The sequence below is a fragment of the Lepisosteus oculatus genome, chromosome 6, assembly GCF_040954835.1.
Source record: "Lepisosteus oculatus isolate fLepOcu1 chromosome 6, fLepOcu1.hap2, whole genome shotgun sequence".
NCBI lineage: Eukaryota > Metazoa > Chordata > Actinopteri > Semionotiformes > Lepisosteidae > Lepisosteus > Lepisosteus oculatus.
Window position 1 is genome coordinate 41,543,761 of NC_090701.1, and position 27,727 is coordinate 41,571,487.

The 27,727-nt window shown below is 50.5% G+C and overlaps 1 protein-coding gene across 3 annotated transcripts; it reads right to left on the reverse strand.

Moving 5' to 3' along the window:
- Positions 1-597: 597 nt before the first annotated feature.
- Positions 598-27,365, reverse strand: cabp2a (calcium binding protein 2a). 3 transcript variants are annotated; one of them, XM_069191304.1, is made up of 7 exons: positions 26,522-27,365; positions 22,752-23,024; positions 5,395-5,425; positions 4,732-4,866; positions 1,936-2,045; positions 1,453-1,600; positions 598-1,357 (listed from the first exon to the last, which is right to left on the reverse strand). In XM_069191304.1, exons 1-7 carry the CDS (start codon positions 26,618-26,620, stop codon positions 1,332-1,334), a joined length of 822 nt encoding a protein of 273 aa, XP_069047405.1. In that variant the 5' UTR covers positions 26,621-27,365; the 3' UTR covers positions 598-1,331. The 3 variants fall into 3 exon arrangements, with proteins under 3 accessions (XP_069047405.1, XP_069047406.1, XP_069047407.1); XM_069191305.1 differs by lacking the exons at positions 22,752-23,024; positions 26,522-27,365 and adding exons at positions 9,300-9,530; positions 12,676-13,193; XM_069191306.1 differs by lacking the exons at positions 22,752-23,024; positions 26,522-27,365 and adding an exon at positions 12,676-13,181.
- Between the last annotated feature and the right edge of the window lie 362 nt (positions 27,366-27,727).

Here is a 27,727-nt window from a genome sequence, read left to right on the forward strand (position 1 = left end):
ATTGTTTGGTTCCTGCGGTTTCCTTGCCTGCTGCCATGTAAAAAAATGACTTTTTTAAGTCTCCTTCGTGGTTCAGGTTAGCTTCTACTGTGAACTGAGCCGAGGTGACCGCACAGGGAGGAGAGGGCCCTGTGACACTCCCTCAGCCCAGGGGCACGCTGGGAGGTTCACTGGTTCAACTGAACACCAGCCAGTGTTCGAAACACTCCTGCCCTTCGTTTCGGCGACTGTAGGCCATCGGCAGGCACCGAGTTTGCCTTCAATCTGCTTCAGCAGAGGGAGTGGTCGAGTCAAACTCCAGTGCCGTCGCCTCTGAGGACTGAAGAGATTCAGTTCCTTTGCCCCGTTAGCGTGTGGCACAGCGAGTGTGGGTGTCCAGTGCAGTTCTCATTCTGATCCGGGTGGGGTTCTGTAGTGCTGTTTTTTCATTTTCTATCTGGGACACCAACGAACTAATTGAACCGAACGAGTGGCTAACGAGTTCCCTCAGTTGTTTTCCAGATCAGCATCACACCCAGGGCTCCGGCTGCCGTCACCGAGAGACTCGGGTGCGACTCTACGCTCGGTTCACAGGTGTGTTTTGACTCAACAGCCCACTCCTATCATACAGGCAGTTTATTGCTGGAGCTGACATTGTTGTACAGAGTCAGGAACAGAGTGACACAAGGGCCGGACTGAAAGACACGGGTGTTCAACAGAGAAACCACGCACAACAGAGCAATCGGCACGAGGCCACGTTTCACAGCGTCACAGTCAATTCACATCCTAATTAGCCAGCAGGTCGATAACGGAGCGGGAAGCTAATTGCCAGTGGTGGATTCCCGGGATACAGGACAACAGCAACGTTACAGATCTGCCGGGAGTAGCGCAGTAAAAACGCCACGTTTCTGTTCACGGCAAAGGACTGGTAGACAACGGGCATGTGTTACAGCAAACATCAACACCACCACATACAGTACATCACATGTACCCTTCGTGTCGGAAGAGAGGGACTGCTACCTTGTACTATCACAAGTGTGGTCAGTTTTAGGGTGCCTGGTATTGTTATTGGTGTACCCCTCCTGGTAAAACGGGGGTACAGTTGCTCACCCGATTTGATTTCGGTAGTTGGTCTGGCCTTGACATGATTTATCCATTATCAAACTGCAAAATACAAAAAATTCAAATACACAAGAAGAAGAAAAATGTATTCAGGTGGTGAGATCACAGGGGGAGCCCCTCTCTCTCTCTCTCCTTCTCCTGTCTCCGTCTTCTCCTCTTCCCTGTGATCCGCTCCTGTCCGAGTGTGTCTCCTGTCCCCCTCCTGCTCCCGTCCCTCCCGCGGGCTCTGCTCAGCGTGACATCATCCGGACGAACTCTGGGGGGAGAGAGAGCAGGGTGACTCTTCCTCTCCGGGTCAGGACCACGAACACTTCTTGTGTCCCACCGCCTCCCACACCCCCGCCATCTCACCCTCGAAGTCGACCAGCCCGTCGCCGTTTAGGTCCACGTCTCTCAGGATCTCGTCGATCTCTCGGGGGTTCAGCTGCTGCCCGAGGAGCTTCTTCATGGCTTCACGCAGCTCCGCCGTGCTGATCTGGCCATCACCGTTCGAGTCAAACTGACAGAGAGGAGACAGCCAGGACATTAACACTGCACTGAGAGAGAGGGGTTAATACAGTCCAGACACACTGACTGGACACCACAGGACATTAACACTGCACTGAGAGAGAGGGGTTAATACAGTCCAGACACACTGACTGGACACTCCAGGACATTAACACTGCACTGAGAGAGAGGGGTTAATACAGTCCAGACACACTGACTGGACACTACAGGACATTAACACTGCACTGAGAGAGAGGGGTTAATACAGTCCAGACACACTGACTGGACACTACAGGACATTAACACTGCCCTGAGAGAGAGGGGTTATAACAGCACACCTGTACTGACCTCTCGGAAGGCATCTCTCAGCTCTTTCACCCCGATCATGTCTGCTGTCTCTGCCAGCATCTTTGGACCCATCAGCTCCACAAAATCCTCAAAATCCACTTTGCCGCCACCTATGGGAGAGGAAGACACAGCACACGGAATTTGAATCAGATCAAAACAATCTTTGACGACAAGCTGTTGTTTTCATGGGTTTGTTCTTGTGTGAGGGAAGTCAATTCTGGTGAAGCTGTAGTGGTGAACCCCTTATTGAGGGTAGGGTATAGTGTAAGACTGCCTGGAGTGTCACCACAGAAAGCCTGAACTGCAACATATCAGCAGTATTACTTCCTCGGGGTTTATATGTCATTCTGTTAGACTTTGTCGCAGTGTATCAGCATGCCAGCCTGTTAGACTGCATGGTAATGTGCTCAGACTCTATTTCAGCTCATCCAGGTTCTATTGATATCAAGCAGTCCATCTGTCCTTGTTTGCTATAGTATGCCTCCGCAGTCAGACTCAAAGCGCCTTACAGAATTACACAGTAGTTGATATTGTACCAAACAGTGGGATCTTTAAATGATAAAAGTGCAGCATTAGCAAGCTGGTGTCAGTATTGGGTCCTGACATCAGCTTGCTGTTCAAGCGCATTATAAAGTTTAAAGAGAATTTCACTCCTACAGGCAGGGAAGACAGAGCTCACGGTATCTCGATCTCCGCACTGAAAACAGAGTAGGAAATAGCCGGTAAACTTAAACTATTAATACATGTAATCTAAAATAAAAAAAAAGTATTTATTGCCTGTAAGTCACACAGCGTTTCAAGGCTAGAATCATTCTGCGAGTGACAGTCTCCTGTCTTCTGAAGACAAGGAAAAGACATCAGCAGCATCAAGGCGAGGGGTGGACCTGTGTCCTCTTACACAAAGATTATGATCAGGACTGAACCACACCCTACAGAGAAAGTATTAACCAAATGGGAGTCTATTTCCCTATTCAAGCCCATGCACCACTAGGACAGATGTCTTCTAGCCTATAGGTCCATCCATGATGAAGTCTGTTTTTCCACAGATAATCAAGACAAGTACTCTGCCTATAGGGCTCAGAGTCCAGTGCTCTTCCAGGGCTCGGATTAGCTGGACGGCTTCTGGCTTCACAGTTTGTACAAACAGGCTCCTGTCTTTCATCCTCTCTGTGACTCTTCCCCCTTGTCCCCAGTCTTGACAGGAGGCCTGTTCTGTGCTGGGTCCTGTCAAACCTCACTGAGAACGGGCCAGTCACTGTTAAATACCGATCTTCTGAGACCATGGCTCAGGGAGAATTGGCATGAGTTTCCGATGAGTACCGCCATTGGGACTGTTTGGATCTTTGGCCATACAAGATAAGATCAGATCACTTTATTGGCCATATACAATTTCTTGTATTAGGAATTCGTCTTTTCACAGACCCCAGCTTGCTCTCCATGAGACACACAGACAGGGAGAGAAGCTTGGGGTCAGTGCGCAGGGTCATCCATTTATACAGCACCCCTGGAGCAGCTGGGGTTAAGGGCCTTGCTCAGGGGCCCAACAGAGTAGGATTCCTCTGCCAGCCATGGGATTCGAACCAGCAACCTTAAAGCCACAGACGTAGATCCTTAGCCACAGAGCCACTGCTCCGCCCTGACTCCTTTCCTGACTCCTGGACACTGCCTAGTGTCCTAAACGTGGAGGAGACAATAAATTTGATAGGATTCAGCTCCCCCCCAATAGCACCACAAAGTCATATAATCTGTCAGCGTATATCGGTGTGGGTGACAGTGCACTGATTGCGACCCTGTGTCCCTGTTTCACTTCTGAGTGTGGAAGAGTCCCCTGGGATAACAGCAGCTATTGCCCTGAGGGTTTCAGATTCAGGGATCAAATCTCCTCTAAATCTCCTTTATTCTAGACCGCAGAGATGTAGTTCCCCTGCCCTGTGCGTATCTGTCAGTGCCCAGACCTGGAGCTCTCATCTGAGCTCTGTGAAGATAGTAATGTCGCTCCTGGCTTGGGTGAGCAGGACTGGCCACAGAATTCATACACACAGTATAACAGATGACATCCTACTGGGGTGTTAGAACACCTGATCGCCTGTCCTCTAGAGTACTCAAGCACTCTGCTTCTGTATATTGTTTCCCCACAGTGTCCGGAAACCATGTCTCTTTCCTCTTCCATTATTATTGTTGTGGTGATTAAAAGGTTATGTATTATTCTTCCTGCTGGGTGATTCTAATGTCTTTCTCCAGCTGTGCCTGGAGCTCCTGATTCACTTTCTCTCTTCTAAAATCTGGGCCTGTACTTCTGGCAAATATCACCCTGCAGATCCCAGCTGGCAGCCCCCTGGAGCCCCCTGGAGCTCAGCAGGAGGGAGCCTGGTCAGTACCTGGAGGGGAGACTCCTGGGAAAGCTAAGGCTGCTGCTGGAAGAGGTGTTAGTGGGGCCAGAAGGGGGCGCTCACCCTGCGGTCTGTGTGGGTCCTAATGCCCCATTATAGTGATGGGGACACTATTTTGTAAGAAGGTGCCGTCCTTTAGATAAGACATAAAACTGTGGTCCTGACTCCTTGTGGTCATTAAAAATCTCATTAAAAAGTCTCTCTCAAAGAGAGTAGGGGTGTCACCCCAGTATCCTGGTCCAGGTTTCATCACTCTGCTCTCCTCCACACACAGCTGGTGAGCTGAACGAAACTGTTCAGTTTGTGTTCTGCTGGGCCTCGGTGTTATTGTTCTGGGGATGAATTTGCCTGGCCCCTTTGACATCGTGTGTTTGCTCTAGTCTGTGTTTCAGGGTGCGTGACTCACAGATCTGCTGGCTGAGCTCAATCAGCTCCATCTCGGTGGGCATGTATCCCATCGTCCTCATGCACTCCCCCAGGTCCTTACAGCTGATGTAGCCATCCTTGTTCTTGTCAAACTCCTTAAACGCCTCCTTCAGCTCTGAGCACAGGAGAGGTGAGAGAGAGGGGTTAATACAGTCCAGACACACTGACTGGACACTCCAGGACATTAACACTGCACTGAGAGAGAGGGGTTAATACAGTCCAGACACACTGACTGGACACTACAGGACATTAACACTGCACTGAGAGAGAGGGGTTAATACAGTCCACACACACTGACTGGACACTACAGGACATTAACACTGCACTGGGAGAGAGGGGTTAATACAGTCCAGACACACTGACTGGACACTACAGGACATTAACACTGCACTGAGAGAGAGGGGTTAATACAGTCCAGACACACTGACTGGACACTACAGGACATGAACACTGCACTGAGAGAGAGGGGTTAATACAGTCCAGACACACTGACTGGACACTACAGGACATTAACACTGCACTGAGAGAGAGGGGTTAATACAGTCCAGACACACTGACTGGACACTACAGGACATTAACACTGCACTGAGAGAGAGGGGCAGTTAAATTCTCGAAATGGTCGCTGTTAAAATGATTGTCATACCTTCTATTTCCTCAGGTCGAAGGTCCCTATCCTGTGGTAGTTTTTGTTCCAGTGAGTTGCAGAGACACACAGGAGACACAAGGAGAGAATCAGTGTGCAGCTCCAGCAGACTGACTCATGTCACAGAGCGAGCTGTGAGCACACTGCTCCAGGTCATACTGCCCTTCCCCGTAGCTCACTACTGATAAGCACTGACACACGCACATGGTCTCCCCAAGATCTGCTGCGCTGTACTGTGCTCTGTACCCCCACTCAGACACACGCGCTCACACTGTCGTGTGTGTGTTTTGTAAACATGCAGAGACAGCACTGGGTCCAACACACACTCCCCCTGCTGGTCCAGACGTGTGTCTTATGGACTTGCACACAGCTGTCAGGCCATGACATGTAAATACAGTAACTGGCAGGATAATGCATCGATGGGCTCATATTGCTCTGCTGTCTCTCCTGCAGGAGTTCAGCATAGGAGCAGGGAGCAGGGGCTCCATGGGCAACAGCCGCTTCAGCCCGGGGCGGTCTGTTGTCCCTGCGTTCCTCTTGCTCCCATTCGGTGTCCCAGCATGCTTCCCGGCTCCGGGGTCCTGTTTCTCCATGCAGTGAACACAAGCAGTAGAAACAGTGAGAGAACACAGCTTTCCCACAGACACACTGGGGGAGGGGGGAGAGACAGCAGAGCACAGGCAACCTGCTGAGCATAGCAGCACACACGTTTGTGTTTTCATCCTCATCACGGACTATGACACAGCGAAAGGTCATGGGTCATCAGGAGGACCGGGATTATTCCTCAGGCCTGTCAGGCGACAGCAGGATTCAGGAAGATTCAGGCTTGAATAGGACAGACTGCCAAACACACACACAGAGAACAGACCTTAGACATTCTGTGTACACGTGTTGTGTAGAGGGGCACATGGTGACACACACGACACCTCTCAGAACAGTGTCTGCACACTGGACCAGACTCGGCAGAAGAATGTAAAGACTCAGGAGTGACAGAAGCCCTGCTCAGACTGGACACCCGTGAGACACTGAACATGAGAGTGCAGGATGGGGCACAAATGAGACCAGGCCATCTAGCTCACCCAAGCCGTTTGGGCCTTAGTAGTTAATGGAGCTGAGGCTCCAACAACATGGCTGGGCAGCTTGTTCCACACTACCGCCACCCTTTGAGTAAAAACATGCTTATACAGTCCTTACTGGAAGATCTCATCCAGCTTTTTCTTGAAAAATATCAGAGTATCAGTTTTGAACACCTTGGCTGAGTAGCTTGTTCCACACTCCTACCACCCTTTGTGTAAAGAAGTGCCTCTTGTTCTCTGTTTCACCTGTTCTTTCCTCCATGTTTGTTTCAGAGGAGGTCCTGGTGACCAGCTCGCATCCTCTCATGCACATCAGCAGGCTGGGCCTGGCGGGGACGCTAATCTCACGGCAGGAGGAACAGAGTCACGATTAGTGTAACAACAGGCCCTGCTTTTCCAGATGAGGAGATTATGAAAAATAACACGACAGATTTCCCCTGGCCCGGACAGCACTCTGCACACTAAGCGCATTTAAATCCTGGCCGGAAAGCCCAAAGAAGGGAACCCTGCGCCATCTGTGCCAAAGCGAGGGCAGAGAAAAGACGCTGTTTGTACGTCTGGGCGTCCATCTGTCTGCCTGGCACCAGCGGCAGCAGGGGTGGCTTTTTACAACACGGGAACAGCGGGAGAGAGCAGGGCTCGCCGGTGCAGAGAGACGCTTCTTCAGGTGGGACAGACCGAGCGGCCCAGGGGCTGGAGCAGGACAGGCTGGGGTCCCGAAAACACACTTATTCTTAATCTCGGAAACTCAGTAACGCCCGTTACAATAAAAAACGTGCCTCCACCGGCCGGGTTTTAAACTGAGGCTTAGAAGCCCTGAGACTCTGCCCCCTCAGTTTTGGAGCAGAGGAAGAGGAGGTTGTATCTCCCATTGTGGGCAGGCTGGTCCTGGGGGACAAGCTGTAAGACAGCACGAGTTGAGCACAGAGTAGGCACCAGGGAAAAAAGCCGACAGCAGATTGCATAGCCATGACTGCTCTGTCACGTTTTACCTCAGACACCCGGTAGGTGTGCCCCTTTGTGACGTGCAGATGTGTCTGCAGTGTTTCTTCTAAAATTACTACTGTTAACTGCTGGAGACAGTTGGGTGTTTGTTTTCTCACCCGCTGAAGCCAATGGATTAGACCTGTTGTGAACACGGAAGACTGTCAGAATATTGCATGCAGAAAATTGTGGAATTAACCGTCAGAAGGGAGTCAGAAGTTAAAAGGAGAAAGTTATAAGGACTAGTTTACGTCATGTGTCTCTGCTGTTTTGACGAAGGAAAGGAATGTAAGTTTATGGCCATTGTTTTAATTGAAAACCCTGTAATATTGGCAACACACAGATAATTCGGAACAAGTAATAGATTTATTCCATGCTGAAAACAGAAGATAGAAAACACAAAGTTTCGGCTGTGGAGCCTTCTTCAGCTCACACCTGAAGCAGGCTCCACAGCTGAAACATTATGTTTTTTTTCTTCTCTTTTCAGCGTAGAATAAACCTATTACTTGGTCCTTTGCAGCCTACGCATGCTGACGCAGCTACCCACCTGAACTAATACACCACAGATAATTATTTCACTTAATACATTCCCACCCTCCACACTCAGCCCATCCTTGATGGCAATTAACATCCGCCAACCAGTTTAAACTGGACGAAGACAGGTGACACATCACAGTGCCTGTTGCCTGTCATGGCAACCCTGTTGCCTTGTTCACCTTCCGAAAGAGTGAACCTTGAACCACACGAGGACACCAGTGGAAACTACAGAGAATAGTATTTAAAACTGAGAAGTGGGGGGGGGGGTGCTTCTCTACACAAAGGGTAGTGGGAGTGTGGAACAAGTCATCCAGGCATGTTTTTGAAGCCGATACCCGGACTTCAAGAAACAGCTGGATGAGAGCCCGAGATCAGTTGGCTACCGACTACAAAAATGGTCTGGATTGGCCAAATGACTCCCCTCTGGTTTCTGGGGGTGTCCTGTGCTCTTGTATGTGAGAACACATGGTTTGGCCAGCGTGGCTCAGCGAGAGCTTGGGTTGCCTGACTGCACATCTCAGGGTTAGTCATGACGCAGGAGATAGACTGTGGCAGCCGGGGCTTTTAGAGAAAAGCACGTCCTTTGTGTTGTTCCTGGAGTGTTGACATATCCCATTCCCTTGATCATAAGGACACAGATGTTAGGAAGGGAGCGAAAGATATTCTTCCTGTATCAGTGGATGGGTGAAAAGCAGGTGTGGACACATCGGTGCTAGTCTATCTTGCAGAAATAGAGAGAGTGAGACAAGTTTCTCCATCTTCATCTTCCATTGAGAGCATGCTAAGAGCTGATTGCCACCTGTCCCAGGTTCTAGAGTTCAGGTCCTGCCCCAGGTGCAACTCAAATCATCCATTTCAACATGGAGCAGCACCTTACAGACCCCGACCTGGGGAATGGAGAGTGCCTATAAATGAGTATTTATCCATGTCTTTACAGGTCCCTTAAGCAGAGGACACACTTCAAACAACAGCGTTACTTTTTAAAGAGACAGTTACTCCAAGAATCATTCACAATTGAGCTACTTTGTTGACAACATGAGATTTCAGAATGAAAAGCAGGAGGTGAGTTTTGCAGGGCTTTGGCTAACTTATCATGTCAGCCTGCCTGCTACAAGGCGATGATGCGATGACTGCAGTGCTATGATGTGATGATGCAATAACATCACATGTAATGATGTGATGATGCAATTACTTCACATACTATGAGGCGATGATGCAATAACTTGACGTGCCATGACGCGATGACTGCACGTGCCACGATGGTCCGATGGTGCACGTTCCACCGTGCTGTGCTTTGTTTGTACGTACGAGCTGGGACTGCGCAAAGCCCTGTCTCAGGAAGATGCAGGCGGGCCCCACGATGTTGTGCAGCATGGTGCAGTTCTGGACCAGCGCGCACAGCGGCTCCGTGAACTCCCGCTCGCTGCCAGAATCCTCCGGAGCTGCCCCCTCGGCCGGCTCGGCCCTCTCCCGGCCTACCGCCACTCCGCCCAGCACAGCAGCGGCCAGGGCTCCGCCCGCCTCCAGAGTGACCGCCCCCTTTGCCAGCAGGGAACCAGCCAATTACCCGGCAGCACAGGACCAGAGACATGTCCCCCCGCCACCCCCACTCCCCGAAACCCAACACACACTCCACCTTCATACGGCCAATAGTGTCACATGCAGGCCTCTTCTCGCAGCGCAAACGCCGCTCTGATCCCATAACCCCTAACCAACACAACCAATCCTTCCCCGACCTGTCTGATTTTCGCACAGCACTCAAAACTACACACACACCTGCAGACACACTCTTCTCAGGTCCTTTCCATCCCAGAGCAGTCAATCTAACACAGCCTCCCTCACAAGGCCAGCCAATCAGCTACCTCAGGCGTCCAAACTAGCAAACCAAGCACAGCCCCCCTCACAAGACCAGCCAATCAGCTACATCAGGCGTCCAAACTAGCAAACCAAGCACAGCTCCCCTCACAAGGCCAGCCAATCAGCTACATCAGGCGTCCAAACTAGCAAACCAAGCACAGCCCCCCTCAAAAGGCCAGCCAATCAGCTACATCAGGCATCCAAACTAGCAAACCAAGCACAGCCCCCCTCACAAGGCCAGCCAATCAGTTACATCAGGTGTCCAAACTAGAAAACCAAGCACAGCCCCCCTCACAAGGCCAGCCAATCAGCTACATCAGGCGTCCAAACTAGCAAACCAAGCACAGCCCCCCTCAAAAGGCCAGCCAATCAGCTACATCAGGCATCCAAACTAGCAAACCAAGCACAGCCCCCCTCACAAGGCCAGCCAATCAGCTACATAAGGCGTCCAAACTAGCAATCCAAGCACAGCCCCCCTCACAAGACCAGCCAATCAGCTACATCAGGTGTCCAAACTAGAAAACCAAGCACAGCCCCCCTCACAAGGCCAGCCAATCAGCTACATCAGGCGTCCAAACTAGCAAACCAAGCACAGCCCCCCTCACAAGACCAGCCAATCAGCTACATCAGGTGTCCAAACTAGCAAACCAAGCACAGCCCCCCTCACAAGACTGGTCAACCAAATAAATCTAACCTGGAAATTAGCCAATCAGACACTGTCAGTTTAACTAGAAACCAATAAGACCCTGACTACATACTGTAAGATATGCTGTACTGCTTTCCCAGAGCTACAGGGCTCACTGCATCTGACTGCCTGCATTCAGCGAACAGTACGTATTCAGAACATGAGCACATAGAAAAGGTGAGAAACGCAAGGAGGTAATTCCATCCATCTGGTCTGTTTGGTCGTTAGCAGTTAATTGAGCTGAGGGTCTCATCCAGCCGTGTCTCGAAAGAAGCCAGGGTATCGGTTTCAACAACATGGCTGGGCAGTTTGTTGCATGAGTTTTAGTTAGTTTAGATGACCTTGGTCATATGAAATGAGCCCAATGTGATTTTGTAGTGCTGTCTGTGCAAGAGCCCATCATGATATCTATATCTATAGTATGTCATCTGCAATAGGTGCAAGCTTTCCTATATTGCTACAGAAACTGCACATGGCTCTGATGCTTGTGGCTTGTCAGAGAGAAGCTGGCATGACAGGTACGGCTATGCTGCTCAGATTATGCTGCAGCACAGATATCCCTTATGTCAAAGGGCCAGGCCTCCTGCCAAGGGGATGACATCACCTTCCACAGCAGGCTCAGTGCTGAATGAGCCATGTTGCATTCTCTCCTCTTTTACAAACTCCTTACCGTCCTCTGCAGTAAAAGGCAGGCATGTCACGTGGCCGTCTAACCACATGTGCAAGAGTGGCATCGGTGAGCCAAGCAGATTTGGTGATTACAAGCCTTACAAGAAATACTAACATTTTCTGACTGACAAGTACAATAACAACACAACCAATGAATTTAAGAGGCTTCTCTTCGAAAGCTGGGGGAGATTATCTGGCCATCTCCTCTCAGGGATCAGTGGAATAGGGGGTCTGCTCTCTCTGATAGACCTCAGTGTGTCACAATCTGGACGCACTGTTCAGTGGCACAGAGAGCAGAAAATATTGTGACAGCAACAGAAATTCAGTGGCATTGGAGAAACACTGTGTTACTGTCACACTCCCTCAAAGGAAGGTCATTACTGGCTATTGATCATACTCGTCGGAAACTGTTTTTCAATTACTCACACACTGACTGACTAATGGATTTACTGAATTATTGATTGTGTTGCTGCCTAAAATATTGAGTAAATGAGTAAAAAAAAGTACTAATAAATGCTGACAACAATACTGACACTAATAGAGATACTGACACCAATAATGATACTGTCACCTCCACTGACACTGATACTGATTACGATACTAATAATGTCTCCTCCAATCACACTGCTACTTATTACAATACTAATACAGTCACCTCTACTGACACTAATAGAGATACTGACACCGATACTAATACTGGCACCTCCACTGACACTCATACTGATTACAATACTGATACTGTCACCTCCACCAACACTTATTCAGTACTGATACTGTCACCTCCACTGACACTGATACTTATTCAGTACTGATACTGTCACCTCCACTGCCACTGATACTTATTACAATACTGTCACCTCCACAAACACTGATACTGATTACAATACTAATACTGACACCTCTACTGACACTGATAGATATACTGACACCAATACTGATACTGTCACCTCCACTGACACTGATACTTATTCAGTACTGATACTGTCACCTCCACTGCCACTGATACTTATTACAATACTGTCACCTCCACAAACACTGATACTGATTACAATACTAATACTGACACCTCTACTGACACTGATAGATATACTGACACCAATACTGATACTGTCACCTCCATTGACACTGATACTGATTTCAATATTGATACTGTTCCCTGACACTGATACAGATCCTGATTACAATACTGATACAGAAGAAGGGACAGAGGATGGGAGACGGAAGAAGGAATGGAGGAAGAGAGATGGACAGAGGGATGGAGGGTGGGAGTCAGAGGAAGCGAGGGATGGAGAGAGAGAGAGAGAGAGAGAGACAGAGGGAGGGATGGGAGGAGAGAGGCTCTTGCTGGACGAGGGGTCTACAGCAGACAGTCCATGAGCAGTCACACACACCCTCTCACCCCCATTCTGAGGGGGAAGGCAGGGCCCAGCTGTTCAACAGCACCCACAGCCAGCACCCAGAGCCAGGCCTTACCTTCTTGATCCTGCTCCTCATGGAGGGCTTTGTGCAGTTCCCCATACCTCCCCTGCGCACTCGCTCCAGCTGGGATTACAGCGACTCCCAGACGTCACGCTCGGAGCGCATCTTCCCAGCTAACCGCGGTTCTGGTTCTAGTGAGGGTGGCAGCAGAAATGACACCAAGAACAGCACCAGCAAGGCAACTGGAAAACTCCAGTTCCCAGTCTGAAGTTGAGGATCAGTCGCGAAACGGAAGCTATCTCTGAACAGAAAAATGGAAAATCCCGAAGACGGAAGAATGAGAGCCGTGAGTCAGTCTATCCTGAAGCCATCCTACTCAGGGACAGAAAAATAATCTTAGTAAATGTAATAATCACTTCAACGATTATTCTACATGGGGTGGTATTCCTTCAGGAAGATAGTGCTGTGCTGTTTTGCAGATGCAGTGTGTTGTCAGCATCTCTCTCTCTCTCTCTTTCTCTCTCTCTCTATCCCCAATTTTTCTCCTGACTTTAATCTCATCCCTCTCGCTCACTCTCACTCTCTCTCCATCAAACTGAGCAAATGACTAGTCTGAGAGGGAGAGAGAGAGAATTAGTGTGGAGAATAACCAGAGGCCTTTTTAATCCCTTGCCTTTCGGATTAAATGGAGACAGGGAGATGGAGAGAAAGAGTGAGGAAGCAGGGAGGGGAGGAGAGAGAGAAGGATGCAGGGAAAGTGGGAATGGGATGGAGGGAGAGAGGCAGAGAGTGAAGGGTGGGAAAAAAGCTGGAAGGGAGTGAAGGATAAGAATATAAGAACACAAGACAGGTTACAGATGAAAGGGGGCCGTTCAAGTAATTAATTGATTTTTTAAATCTCATCCAGCTGTTTCGAAGCCAGGCTATCAGCTTCAACAATATGGCTGTGCAGCTTGTTCCACACCCCCACCACACTTTGTGTAAATTAGTGCCTCCCGTTCTCAATTTTAAAAGTACTTCCTGATATAAGCAAGTAATTTTGGAGATGTGATGTGAGAGAGGCAGAGAAGAGGCAGAGGAAGAACTTCAGAATATCTTTAACATGAAGAAACATAGAAGGACATTCAGGAAACCTGGCTCTTTCACACATTGGCAACTAATTCATCTGCACATCTGTTTCTGCAAGATCTTCAGAGAAACACGACCCGAAAGAAGATTATAAGTCAGGGAAACAGGGAGCCAGAAAAGAGAGAGAAATAGAGATAAGAAGAGGGCAGAAATGTGGAGTGCTGAGAGAACTTCACTGTAACGTAGAGAACAATTATACTGTACTACTGTTGTGACAAACAAATAGCAAAATTAAACCTAAACTAACCAGTCAGTCAAACAGCACCAATACCATTGAACAGAGACACAGCCAAATAGCACCAATAGGGTGTGTTGTTCAGTGTCTGTGGTTCACTCAGTGTGAAGCAGTGTGTGTGTTTCAGTGTGTGTGTTCAGTCAGTGTGGAGCAGTGTGTGTGTGTTCAGTCAGTGTGGAGCCTGGTTCAGTGTGTGTGAAGCAGTCAGAGTGGAGCCTGGTTCAGTGTGTTTGGTTCAGTTAGAGTGGAGCCTGGTTCAGTGTGTGTGGTTCAGTCAGAGTGGAGCCTTGTTCAGTGTGTGTGGTTCAGTCAAAGTGGAGCTTGGTTCAGTGTGTGTGGTCCAGTTAGAGTGGAGCTTGGTTCAGTGTGTGTGGAGGAGTCAGAATGGAGCCTGGTTAAGTGTGTGTGGTTCAGTCAGAGTGGAGCCTGGTTCAGTGTGTGTGGTTCAGTCAGAGTGAAACCTGGTTCAGTGTGCGTGGTTCAGTCAGTGTGGAGCCTGGTTCACTGTGCATGGTTCAGTCAGAGTGGAGCCTGGTTCAGTGTGTGTGGTTCAGTCAGTGTGGAGCCTGGTTCAGTCTGTGTGGTTCAGTCAGAGTGGAGCCTGGTTCAGTGTGTGTGGTTCAGTAAGTGTGGAGCCTGGTTCAGTGTGTGTGGTTCAGTTAGGGTAGAGCCTGGTTCATTGTGTTTGTTTCAGTCAGTGTGGAGCCTGGTTCAGTGTGTGGTTCAGGAAGTGTGGAGCCTGGTTCAGTGTTTGTGGACCAGTCAGAGTGGAGCCTGGTTCAGTGTGTGTGGAGCAGTCACAGTAGAGCTTGGTTCAGTCTGTGTGGTCCAGTCAGTGTGGAGCCTGGTTCAGTGTGTGTGGTCCAGTCAGAGTGGAGTCTGGTTCAGTGTGTGGTTCAGGAAGTGTGGAGCCTGGTTCAGTGTGTGTGGTCCAGTCAGAGAGGAGCCTGGTTCAGTGTGTGTGGAGCGGTCAGAGTAGAGCCTGGTTCAGTGTGTGTGATCCAGTTAGAGTGGAGCCTGGTTCAGTGTGTGTGGTTCAGTCAGAGTTGAGCCTGGTTCAGTGTGTGGTTCAGTCAGTGTGGAGCCTGGATCAGTGTGTGCATGTGGTCCAGTCAGAGTGGAGCCTGGTTCAGTGTGTGTGGTTCAGTCAGAGTAGAGCTTGGTTCAGTGTGTGTGATCCAGTCAGAGTGGAGCCTGGTTCTGTGTGTGGTTCAGTCAGAGTGGATCCTGGTTCAGTGTGTGTGGTTCAGTCAGTGTGGAGCCTGGTTCAGTGTGTGCATGTGGTCCAGTCAGAGTGAAGCCTGGTTCAGTGTGTGTGGTTCAGTCAGTGTGGAGCCTGGTTCAGTGTGTGCATGTGGTCCAGTCAGAGTGGAGCCTGGTTCAGTGTGTGTGGTCCAGTTAGAGTAGAGCCTGGTTCATTGTGTGTGGTTCAGTCAGAGTGGGGCCTGGATCAGTGTGTGTGGTCCAGTAAGAGTGGGGCCTGGTTCAGTGTGTGTGGTTCAGTCAGAGTGGAGCCTGGTTCAGTGTGTGTGGTTCAGTCAGAGTGGGGCCTGGTTCATTGTGTGTGGTTCAGTCAGAGTGGAGCTTGGTTCAGTGTGTGTGTGGTCCAGTTAGAGTGGAGCCTGGTTCAGTGTGTGTGGTCCAGTTAGAGTGGGGCCTGGTTCAGTGTGTGTGGTTCAGTCAGAGTGGAGCCTGGTTAAGTGTGTGTGGTCCAGTTAGAGTGGGGCCTGGTTCACTGTGTGTGGTTCAGTCAGTGTGGAGCCTGGTTCAGTGTGTGCATGTGGTCCAGTCAGAGTGGAGCCTGGTTCAGTGTGTGTGGTCCAGTTAGAGTGGGGCCTGGATCAGTGTGTGTGGTCCAGTAAGAGTGGGGCCTGGTTCAGTGTGTGTGGTTCAGTCAGAGTGGAGCCTGGTTCAGTGTGTGGTCCAGTTAGAGTGGGGCCTGGTTCAGTGTGTGTGGTTCAGTCAGAGTGGAGCCTGGTTCAGTGTGTGTGGTCCAGTTAGAGTGGGGCCTGGTTCAGTGTGTGTGGTTCAGTCAGAGTGGAGCCTGGTTCAGTGTGTGTGTAGTGCTGAGTGTCCACACTGTGCTGATCAGAGAATCTTCAGGGATTACTGTTACATGCAGCTTTAATAGAACACTGCTGCAGAGCCCAGTGAAATGTATTAGTATACAGAAACAGGGAAATGACAACACAATCTTTTTTTTCTCTCTCATTCTCCACATTCCCATTATCCTGTCTCATTCTGCTCTCTCACCTCGGTCGGTATTTTTCTTCAATCTCAGTGTCCCTGAATTAATCACTCAGAATCATGTTCAATCAGTGTGTTTTAATCATCTCATCGTCTGTGTCTCCTGCTTAGCATTCTCAAAAGCTTCTCTCTCAGTGCAGTTTAGTGTGTCTGTACTGTATTAACCCCCCTCTGTCAGTGCGGGGTTAATGTCCTGTAGTGTCCAGTCAGTGTGTCTGGACTGTATTAACCCCTCTCTCTCAGGGCAGTGTTAATGTACTGTAGTGTCCAGTCAGTGTGTCTGGACTGTATTAACCCCTCTCTCTCAGTGCAGTGTTAATGTCCTGTAGTGTCCAGTCAGTGTGTCTGGACTGTATTAATTTTTCTTCTCTCAGTACGCTGTTGGTTATCATTGCACAGTATTGTCACCTCTGCATTGCCGTGAAATGCATTAAGTGTTTTATTAGTGTTTTAATATTTTTTCAGAAGTAAGTTTTCTGCATGTGCCTTTCTGATGTTTAATTACATTTCTTCACTGGACTCTCTTGTTTTATGCATATCTTTGATGTTTCCAAATTCATCCATCGGAAACCTAATGAGTCTCCTGCCCTCTTCCTTTGGCCTCTTCTGAATTGGAAACCAGCTGAGTTTCTCTCTTGGACGTTTCTCTCCTGCTGCACACTGGATGAAGTGAACGTTTATGGCCAGTAGAGGGAGACAGTTCTCTGCTGTCTGTAAAGCTCTCCGACTTCGCTGCTGGTGGTCATTTTTACTGTTCCCCAAAATGGTCAGCAGAGGCAGATACAACCCTAGGAATCTCCAAAGACCCTGGAGACCCGCCTGCGTCACAGCTGTATCTTTTCTAAACACACTTTTGAAGTATAATCTACTGCAAACCCATCGCCTCAGTATTGCTATTCAGGGGTGGCTGGAAACTACTGAAAATTGCACGTACAGCTGAGAGCAGGACCTTTAAGTTTTAAAAGCATTTCTGTCTAGTTTGTACACCTGTAGTGTGATTCATGTTTTACTGTTTAGTCTGAAGAAGCCTACTGGCACGCAGCCCCAAGACACGCAGCATTTGAAACGTGAAGGTGACAACACTTAACTTTACGTTCAGAGGGAGAATCTGACAAACTACTCCCGCTGCTGTGATGACAGCTGGCTGGACGCCACCCAAAGAGGAAACACAGTCTTTCAGTCATCAACGCAGAAGAGCTCCTGGGGACCTCTTTACACAGAGAGTTGTGGGTGTCTGGAACACCAGCTGTGCAGTTAGGATCCAGGTGCTGCTAGCAATTCAGTGAGCAGAGTGAAGGGCCCAAAGCCCTCCTACCATTTGCAAGCCTCGTTCTTTAATGACATCCTCAGCGTCGTGAATAATTCAGGCTCGTTAAAAATGCATCACATCTGGAGCAATTAAGAGATCAGCAATGGCAGTAGAGAGCCGTCTTCTCACAATATCGCTAACGCTGTGCGGTAACTATATACGAGAGGAGTCATGCACCACAGTAAAAGTTTCATTACTGTAGAGAAGAATAGGATGGCAGTGTACTGTGTCCATTGTAATGATGTATAGAGTCAGTGTGTACCAACAATACCAGTGTTAGACAACGTTGGTGTAAGACTCTAGGTTACAACTGTACACCGTAAGGCCACAGTAGGACACTGGATTATACCTACACACAGGTAATAACAGTACAATACACTAGATTATACCTACACACAGGTAATACCAGTACAAAACACTGGATTATACCTGTATACAGGTAATACCAGTATAAGATACTGGATTATACCTCTACACAGGTTATACCAATATAAAACATTAGATTATACCTGTACACAGGTACTACCAGTATAAAACACTGGATTATACTTGTACACAAGTAGTAGCACTACAAAACACTAGATTATACTTCAACACGCATAAAGCCACAGCAGGACACTAGATTATATCTGTACACAGGTAATACCAGTATAAAACACTGAATTAGACCTGTACACAGGTACAGTAGTAGCAGTACAAGACACATCTGGTGTAGCTACAGTGTCTCTTCAATCACTACGCACAAGCTTCTATAAAGGAGTCTGGTGTAGCTACAGTGTCTCTTCAATCACTGTGCACAGGTTTTCATAAGCAAATAAGCTGTTGTACTTAATGTTTTCATTTTTGCCCTTGACTTTAAGAGTCACTCCAAAATGAGAGCAAATTACAAAAGAGATTTGTTATGGTGACTGCACAAAGACTTTAAACTGATTACAGAGCATCAAAAAAATAAATTGAAAGAAAAATTCAATTTCAAAAAGTGTTTTTTGTAAGTCATTATAAAACGTCCTGTGTACAGTGATAATTGAATGGAAATATTTGGAGTTCCTAGTCTGAAGTTATAAGTGTTATAAGCCCACACTGCACCCTCACACTGCTCACACTGTCCACACTGTCCACACTGCACCCTCACCCTGTCCACACTGCTCACACTGCCCACACTGTCCACACTGCACCCTCACACTGTCCACACTGCACCCTCGCCCTGTCCACACTGCTCACACTGTCCACACTGCACCCTCACACTGTCCACACTGCACCCTCACCCTGTCCACACTGCTCACACTGTCCACACTGCACCCTCACACTGCCCACACTGCTCACACTGCCCACACTGTCCACACTGCACCCTCACACTGTCCACACTGCACCCTCACCCTGTCCACACTGCTCACACTGTCCACACTGCACCCTCACACTGCTCACACTGCTCACACTGCCCACACTGTCCACACTGCACCCTCACACTGCCCACACTGCCCACACTGCACCCTCACACTGCCCACACTGCTCACACTGCACCCTCACACTGTCCACACTGCACCCTCACACTGCTCACACTGTCCACACTGCACCCTCACCCTGTCCACACTGCTCACACTGCCCACACTGTCAACACTGCACCCTCACACTGCCCACACTGTCCACACTGCACCCTCACACTGTCCACACTGCACCCTCACACTGCCCACACTGCTCACACTGCACCCTCACACTGCCACACTGCACCCTCACACTGCCCACACTGTCCACACTGTCCACACTGCACCCTCACACTGTCCACGCTGCTCACACTGCCCACACTGTCCACACTGCAGCCCCACACTGCAGCCTCACACTGCCCACACTGTCCACGCTGCAGCCTCACACTGCAGCCTCACACTGCCCACACTGCAGCCTCTCACTGTCCACACTGTCCACACTGCTCACACTGCTCACACTGCACCCTCACACTGCTCACACTGCCCACACTGTCCACACTGCACCCTCACACTGCTCACACTGTCCACACTGCACCCTCACACTGCCCACACTGTCCACACTGCAGCCCCACACTGCAGCCTCACACTGCCCACACTGTCCATGCTGCAGCCTCACACTGCCCATACTGTCCACACTGCACCCTCACACTGGCCACACTGTCCACACTGCACCCTCATACTGGCCACACTGCACCCTCTCACTGGCCACACTGCACCCTCTCACTGTCCACACTGCACCCTCACACTGCCCACACTGCCCACACTGCACCCTCACACAGCCCTCTCTGCACACTCACACTGCCACACTGCACCCTCACACTGTCCACACTGCAGCCTCACACTGCCCACACTGCAGCCTCACACTGTCCACACTGCACCCTCACACTGTCCACACTGCAGCCTCACACTGTCCACACTGCACCCTCACACTGTCCACACTGCAGCCTCACACTGTCCACACTGCACCCTCACACTGCCCACACTGCTCACACTGCACCCTCACACTGTCCACACTGCACCCTCACACTGCTCACACTGTCCACACTGTCCACACTGCACCCTCACCCTGTCCACACTGCTCACACTGCCCACACTGTCCACACTGCACCCTCACACTGTCCACACTGCACCCTCACCCTGTCCACACTGCTCACACTGTCCACACTGCACCCTCACACTGCCCACACTGCTCACACTGCACCCTCACACTGCCACACTGCACCCTCACACTGCCCACACTGTCCACACTGCACCCTCACACTGTCCACGCTGCTCACACTGCCCACACTGTCCACACTGCAGCCCCACACTGCAGCCTCACACTGCCCACACTGTCCACGCTGCAGCCTCACACTGCAGCCTCACACTGCCCACACTGTAGCCTCTCACTGTCCACACTGTCCACACTGCTCACACTGCTCACACTGCTCACACTGCACCCTCACACTGCTCACACTGCCCACACTGTCCACACTGCACCCTCACACTGCCCACACTGCTCACACTGCCCACACTGTCCACACTGCACCCTCACACTGTCCACACTGCACCCTAACACTGCTCACACTGCCCACACTGTCCACACTGCACCCTCACACTGCTCACACTGTCCACACTGCACCCTCACACTGCTCACACTGTCCACACTGCAGCCCCACACTGCAGCCTCACACTGCCCACACTGTCCATGCTGCAGCCTCACACTGCCCATACTGTCCACACTGCACCCTCACACTGGCCACACTGTCCACACTGCACCCTCATACTGGCCACACTGCACCCTCTCACTGGCCACACTGCACCCTCTCACTGGCCACACTGCAGCCTCACACTGCCCACACTGTCCACACTGCACCCTCTCACTGTCCACACTGCACCCTCACACTACCCACACTGTGCCCTCACACTGCCCACACTGCCCACACTGCACCCTCACACAGCCCTCTCTGCACACTCACACTGCCACACTGCACACTCACACTGCCACACTGCACACTCACACTGCCACACTGCACCCTCACACTGTCCACACTGCAGCCTCACACTGCCCACACTGCAGCCTCACACTGTCCACACTGCACCCTCACACTGTCCACACTGCCCACACTGCACCCTCACACTGCCCACACTGCACCCTCACACTGTCCACACTGCACCCTCACACTGCCCACAATGCACCCTCACACTGCCCACACTGTCCACACTGTCCACACTGTCCACACTGCACCCTCACACTGCCCACACTGTCCACCCTGCCCACACTGTCCACACTGCAGCCTCACACTGCACCCTCACACTGCCCTCTCTGCACCCCTCACACTCAGCCTGAGGAATCAGGGTCACGTCATCACTGAGCACTTGACAGGTAACACTGCTGCAAAACCAATGCAGCCAGGTGCACTCCGCGACTTAAAGGAATTTCTGTCTCTCTCAGGTTGGAGGAACTGAATCTCTTCTGTCGGGAGCAGTGCAGACTATGGAAACAAGTGTTCACAATCCTCAAAGGCACTGACATAGGCAACCCAAAGAATTTCTGCAGAATGAACAGTGAACCAGAGGACACAGGTGGAAGCTGCATTTAACACAGAGGTTTTAAAAGGGTTGCTTCATTCAAGAAACAGGTAGATGAAATCCTTGAATCAATTAGCAACTAATTACCAAATCAGCAAGATGAGCCGAATTGCTTCCTGTCATTTGTGACCTGTCTGGTGTTCTTAACTGGCTCTTAGGTAGTTTCCAGTTATGGCCTTCCCAGTGAACATGATATGAAATCAATACCACTAGTGTTGTGCCTGGTGTTGTATCCACCCTCTGTGTTTCCTGTTGTCGATTCTCTGCATTCCTCTTGCACACCCACTCAAGGCACGCATCACAGCATAGCCACACAGAGACTGTAGCAAACACGGGATACTATAATATGCTTTACAATAATGTAGTGTGGCACAAACACTCATTAAACACATACCTCATTCCTTTTTTTAAAACTTAATTTCACCTAGGGGGTTAATTCAGCTGCACTTAAAGGACCTCTTGAACCATCACGGATGCTAGGCTTAATGTCATTGCTCTGTCCGAACAAAACTGTGTCTCCTAGGAAATGCCTGGTTCCAGGCCACGCCTGATATCCTGAAACAGCGCTGAACTCCTCTAAGCCAAAGGGCCAGGCCTCCCGCTGATGGAGGTTTGGCGCCGCTCGGTTTCCCAGAGGGCTGCCTCACAGCGTGGCGGGACACAACGAGCTTTGTTACACTGGCTGATGTGACTGGGGCAGCTCTCCTCTTGCTCCGCGCGGTCTCTGAGCACCCACAGAGCCACCCGCTCCTCCTCTGCGACACAGTGCTTACACTGTCCAGATCCCAGAGGCGTCACGCCCCTGCTGTGTCTCGCTGAGTGCCCTGAGCCCAGGTACACTTGGCGTGATGCTCACAGGACTGACACACCGCGACCCGCACAAAGGCACAGACTGGCAAGGGCAGGGCAGCAGAGCACAGAGCACAGCCCGCGGGGCAGCAGAGCACAGTACAGTCCGCAGCAGGTCTGCACAGCCGCACAGACCTCAGCACGACACAGGACAGGAATCAGGAAGAGGCCAGTTCCACGCAGAGAGGTAACTGCTGGGATGCAGCCAGGAAATTGCTCAGGGGTCAGAAGATAACTCATCCATGGGACACTGGGCTCTTCCTGTTCCTGTGCAGACCCCCCCCCCCCTGCAGACGAGCGACACTCTCACCTGTCCGAACACGGAGTCCACGATGGGCCGCAGTTCTGCCCTCACTCTCTCGACCTCCTCCTCGCACTCCCGGGCACAGCCCTCCTCCTCCTCCTCCTCCTCACCCTCGCTGTCCTCGCGCTCGCTGTCCTTCTCATTGTCCGGCAGGGACAGACTATGAGACTTGGCCTGGGGAAGCCGGGCGCTCCCCCCCACCTCTCCAGCCCCCCCAGAACCCCCTTCACTGCCCTGTCGCCTCTGCTTCTCCACCTTCCTCCTGATTGAAGCCTGGACCTGAGAGAGAGACAAAGGAATTAAAACACTAAACACACACTGACTGGACACTACAGGACATTAACACTGCACTGAGAGAGAGGGGTTAATACAGTCCAGACACACTGACTGGACACTCCAGGACATTAACACTGCACTGAGAGAGAGGGGTTAATACAGTACAGACACACTGACTGGACACTACAGGACATTAACACTGCACTGAGAGAGAGGGGTTAATACAGTCCAGACACACTGACTGGACACTACAGGACATTAACACTGCACTGAGAGAGAGGGGTTAATACAGTCCAGACACACTGACTGGACACTACAGGACATTAACACTGCACTGAGAGAGAGGGGTTAATACAGTCCAGACACACTGACTGGACACTACAGGACATTAACACTGCACTGAGAGAGAGGGGTTAATACAGTCCAGGCACACTGACTGGACACTCCAGGACATTAACACTGCACTCAGAGACACACTGACTGGACACTACAGGACATTAACACTGCACTGAGAGAGAGGGGTTAATACAGTCCAGACACACTGACTGGACACTACAGGACATCAACACTGCACTGAGAGAGAGGGGTTAATACAGTCCAGGCACACTGACTGGACACTACAGGACATTAACACTGCACTGAGAGAGAGGGGTTAATAAAGTCCAGACAGACTGACTGGACACTACAGGACATCAACACTGCACTGAGAGAGAATGTGTAAGCAATGATACTCTATGAGTATTCAGTTGATATACTGTCAATAGAATTACTCAACATGCAACTGAATATGCACCAGTTCCTGGCTGTGTCTATATTATAATATTTGTATATGATAACATGCATATTTTGGAGTCCACTTCTGACAGCCACGTGTGTTTTTACACAAGCAGGCTGGGCTGTAGTTTAGTTCCATTACTGAGCAGGCAATTCACTGATTGTTGGTGTCAGTTTTAAGACAACATTTTACCCTCTGTGATAGACTGACTGAATGATGCACTGACACACTGTCTGATACACAGACTCACAGACTGGCACACTGTCTTACTGACTGATACACTGACACTAACTTACACACTGATTGACTCACTGCATGACATATACTGAGCACTGTCTACCTGATACTCTGATGTTTTGTCTGAATGATGCAATGTCTGTCCGATACACTGACCCACTGACTGACCAATGCACGGATTGACTGATACACTGACAAGTGACTGATATACTGACTGTCTGGTACATGGACACACTGACTTACTGACTGATACAGTACACACCGACTTACCGATTGATAAACTGATTGTCTGGTAAACGGACACACTGACGTACTGACTGATATACTGACTGTCTGGTACACTGACACACTGACTTACTGACTGATACAGTGATTGACTGATTCACTGACACACTGTCTTACTGACAGATACAGTGATTGACTGATACACTGACTCTCTGACTAACTGACCGATACACTGACTTATAAACTGATTGACTGACACTGAGTGACTGATACACAGAAACTGTGACTTTACTGACTGATACACTGATTGACTGACGCTGACTGACTGATACATTGACACACTGATAGATAAACTTACTGATACACTGCCACATTAATTTACAGACTGGTGCACTGACTGATACACTGACACATTAACTTACAGACTGGTGCACTGACTGACTGATAATTGACACACTTACATATGCACTGACTGGCACACTGACAGGTAAGCTGACCAACTGATACTCTAACACACTGACTGACTGATACACTGACACACTAACATACGCACTGACTGACACATTGTCTGATAAGGTGACAGAGTGATACACTGACTCGCTGACAGACACACTCACTGAGACACTGACACACTGACTTACATACTGACACATTGCTTGACTGATAAAGTGACACAGTAACTTAGACACTGTCTGACACAGACTAATATACTGCCTGACAAACTTTCTCACTGCCACTGGCACACTGACTGGCAGCCACACTGACTGAGTGATATACAGTACTGTACGTCACTTAGTCAGTGTGTCAGTGTCAGGCAGTGTATCAGACAGGCAGTGTGTCAGTGTCTGGCAGTGTATAAAACAGGCAGTGTGTCAGTGTCAGGCAGTGTATCAGACAGGCAGTGTGTCAGTGTCAGGCAGTGTATCAGACAGGCAGTGTGTCAGTGTCTGGCAGTGTGTCAGTGTCAGGCAGTGTATCAGACAGGCAGTGTGTCAGTGTCAGGCAGTGTATCAGACAGGCAGTGTGTCAGTGTCTGGCAGTGTATCAGACAGGCAGTGTGTCAGTGTCAGGCAGTGTATCAGACAGGCAGTGTGTCAGTGTCAGGCAGTGTATAAAACAGGCAGTGTGTCAGTGTCAGGCTGTGTATCAGACAGGCAGTGTGTCAATGTCAGTCAGTGTATCAGACAGGCAGTGTGTCAATGTCACACAGTGTGTCAGTGTCTGTCAGTACTGTACGTCACTCAGTCAGTGTGTCAGTGTCACTCAGTGTATCAGTGTCTGTCAGTACTGTACGTCACTCAGTCAGTATTGCCTGACACTGACACACCGACAGCCCGACTGACCCACTGAATAACACACTGACTGACGTACAGATTGAATCATACTGATTGACTGACTCTGACACACTGACTGACGCTGATGCACTGACTAACACACTGGCTGACACTCGTATTGACTGGCTCTGATTGACACAGACACGCTGACGGACAAACTATTACAGAATATTAGACCGTGAGGAAACGTGTAAAACTTTCATACACCAAAAACCAGGTCAAAGTTGACGCTGACGCTGTCAGAGACGGGCCCCGGGCATGTTCTTTGCAGCCGGGTGAGCCGTGTGCTGTGCACTCCCGAAAAAACCTGTGGGTCCCTGCCCGTTCAACGCACACATGCTGCATGCTTGCTGCACACTCTCTGCCCACACTGCGCACTCGCTGCACACTCTCTGCCCACGCTGCACACTCGCTGCACACTCGCTGCACACTCGCTGCACACTCGCTGCCCACACTGCACACTCGCTGCACACTCGCTGCCCACACTGCACACTCGCTGCGCACTCGCTGCACACTTGCTGCACACTTGCTGCACACACTGCACACACGCTGCACACTCGCTGCACACGCTGCACACACGCTGCACACAAGCTGCACACTCGCTGCACACTCGCTGCACACACTGCACACAAGCTGCACACTCGCTGCCCACACTGCACACACGCTGCACACTCGCTGCACACGCTGCACACGCTGCACACACGCTGCACACACGCTGCACACTCGCTGCACACTCGCTGCACACGCTGCACACACGCTGCACACTCGCTGCACACGCTGCACACACGCTGCACACACGCTGCACACTCGCTGCACACACGCTGCACACACGCTGCACACTCGCTGCACACTCGCTGCACACACTGCACACTCGCTGCACACTCGCTACTCTCCTTGTGTTCAAACCACGCCGGTTTCGCTGCTCCTACCCGTTTGGCGGATTTCTTGGGGTCTTCGGGCACGTTCATCGTCACTACAGAAGGTGCTGCACCACTGCTGGACGCCCCGTCCCGAATGAGCATGAACATCGCTTTCTCTCCTCCCTCTCCCTCCTCTCCCCCTCTCTCTCCGGGATGAGCAGGCTCGTGGAAGGCGGACAGCTCCCTGCCTCCTCCCCCTCTCCCACTCCCTCCCTCCCTCTCAGTGACGCTGCTCTCTCCGGTTTCCTTCCTCTCGCTGGCCGGACACTCCTGTGTGATCGTCTCCTCCTCTTCACCTCACTACAGTATATATCCTCTCCTCTCTACAGTACAACCTCCTGTCCCCTGTACTGTACACCCTCTTCTCCTCTCTACTGTACTACTGTACAGCCTCCTCTCCTCTCTACAGTACCCTCCTCTCCTCTCTACAGCACCCCTCCTCTCCTGTCTTCTGTGTGTCTCCTCTCCTCTCTACAGTACCCTCCTCTCCTGTCCTCTGTGTGTCTCCTCTCTTCTCCACAGTACCCTCCTCTCCTATCCTCTGTTCAATCTGCTCTCCTCTCTATAGTATATGTCCTCTCCTCTCTACTGTACAGCCTCCTCTCCTCTCTACAGTACCCCTCCTCTCCTGTCCTCTGTGTGTCTCCTCTCCTCTCTCCGGTCCTCTGTGTGTCTCTCTTTCCCTGCTGGCCCCGGTGCTGCACTGTTCAGCCCTGTCGCCCCACACCCTTCCTCTCCTCCTTCCCCAGTCTGGTGAAGTTTGACAGCCCGCTGGCTGGCTCTGCAGTCTCTCCTCTGTCTCTCTCTCTCTACCCTCCCGTCTCTCCCAGGTGCTGCTTTTTAATCGCGCCGCATGGAGACAGGGGATTGGGTTTCCTCAAAATCACCCTCCCTCCCGCCCTCTGCCCTCTGCGCTCTTGGAGTTGACACCCAATCCCCCTTTCTCTCTCTCAATCAGCGCCCCACATCTCCCTCCTCTCTCTCTCGGGCCACAGGAATGCTGCTGTGAATCCCTCCCTCCCTTCCCAGGGAACGCTGATATTCCTCCATTAATCCCTTGTTCTCTCCCCGTCTCTGTCCCTTTGTTCCCAATCCTCTTATTGTTTCACATTTCATTGCACTTTCCCCTGTGACTTACTAGGTGCAGTATACGGTACGTGTCTGCACGTAGACACACACACTCGCTGCATGGGGGAGTTGATAGAGCAGACACAC

Bases quoted from the DNA above. Each gene is read 5' to 3' on its own strand.
- cabp2a (XM_069191304.1), bottom strand. From the start codon at position 26,620: ATGTTCATGCTCATTCGGGACGGGGCGTCCAGCAGTGGTGCAGCACCT. The intron at 23,025-26,521 runs GTAGGAGCAGCG...TCTCTCTCTCAG, and splicing joins CCAAGAAATCCGCCAAACGG to GTCCAGGCTTCAATCAGGAG. The intron at 1,358-1,452 runs GTGAGATGGCGG...CTCTCCCCCCAG, and splicing joins CGGGCTGGTCGACTTCGAGG to AGTTCGTCCGGATGATGTCA.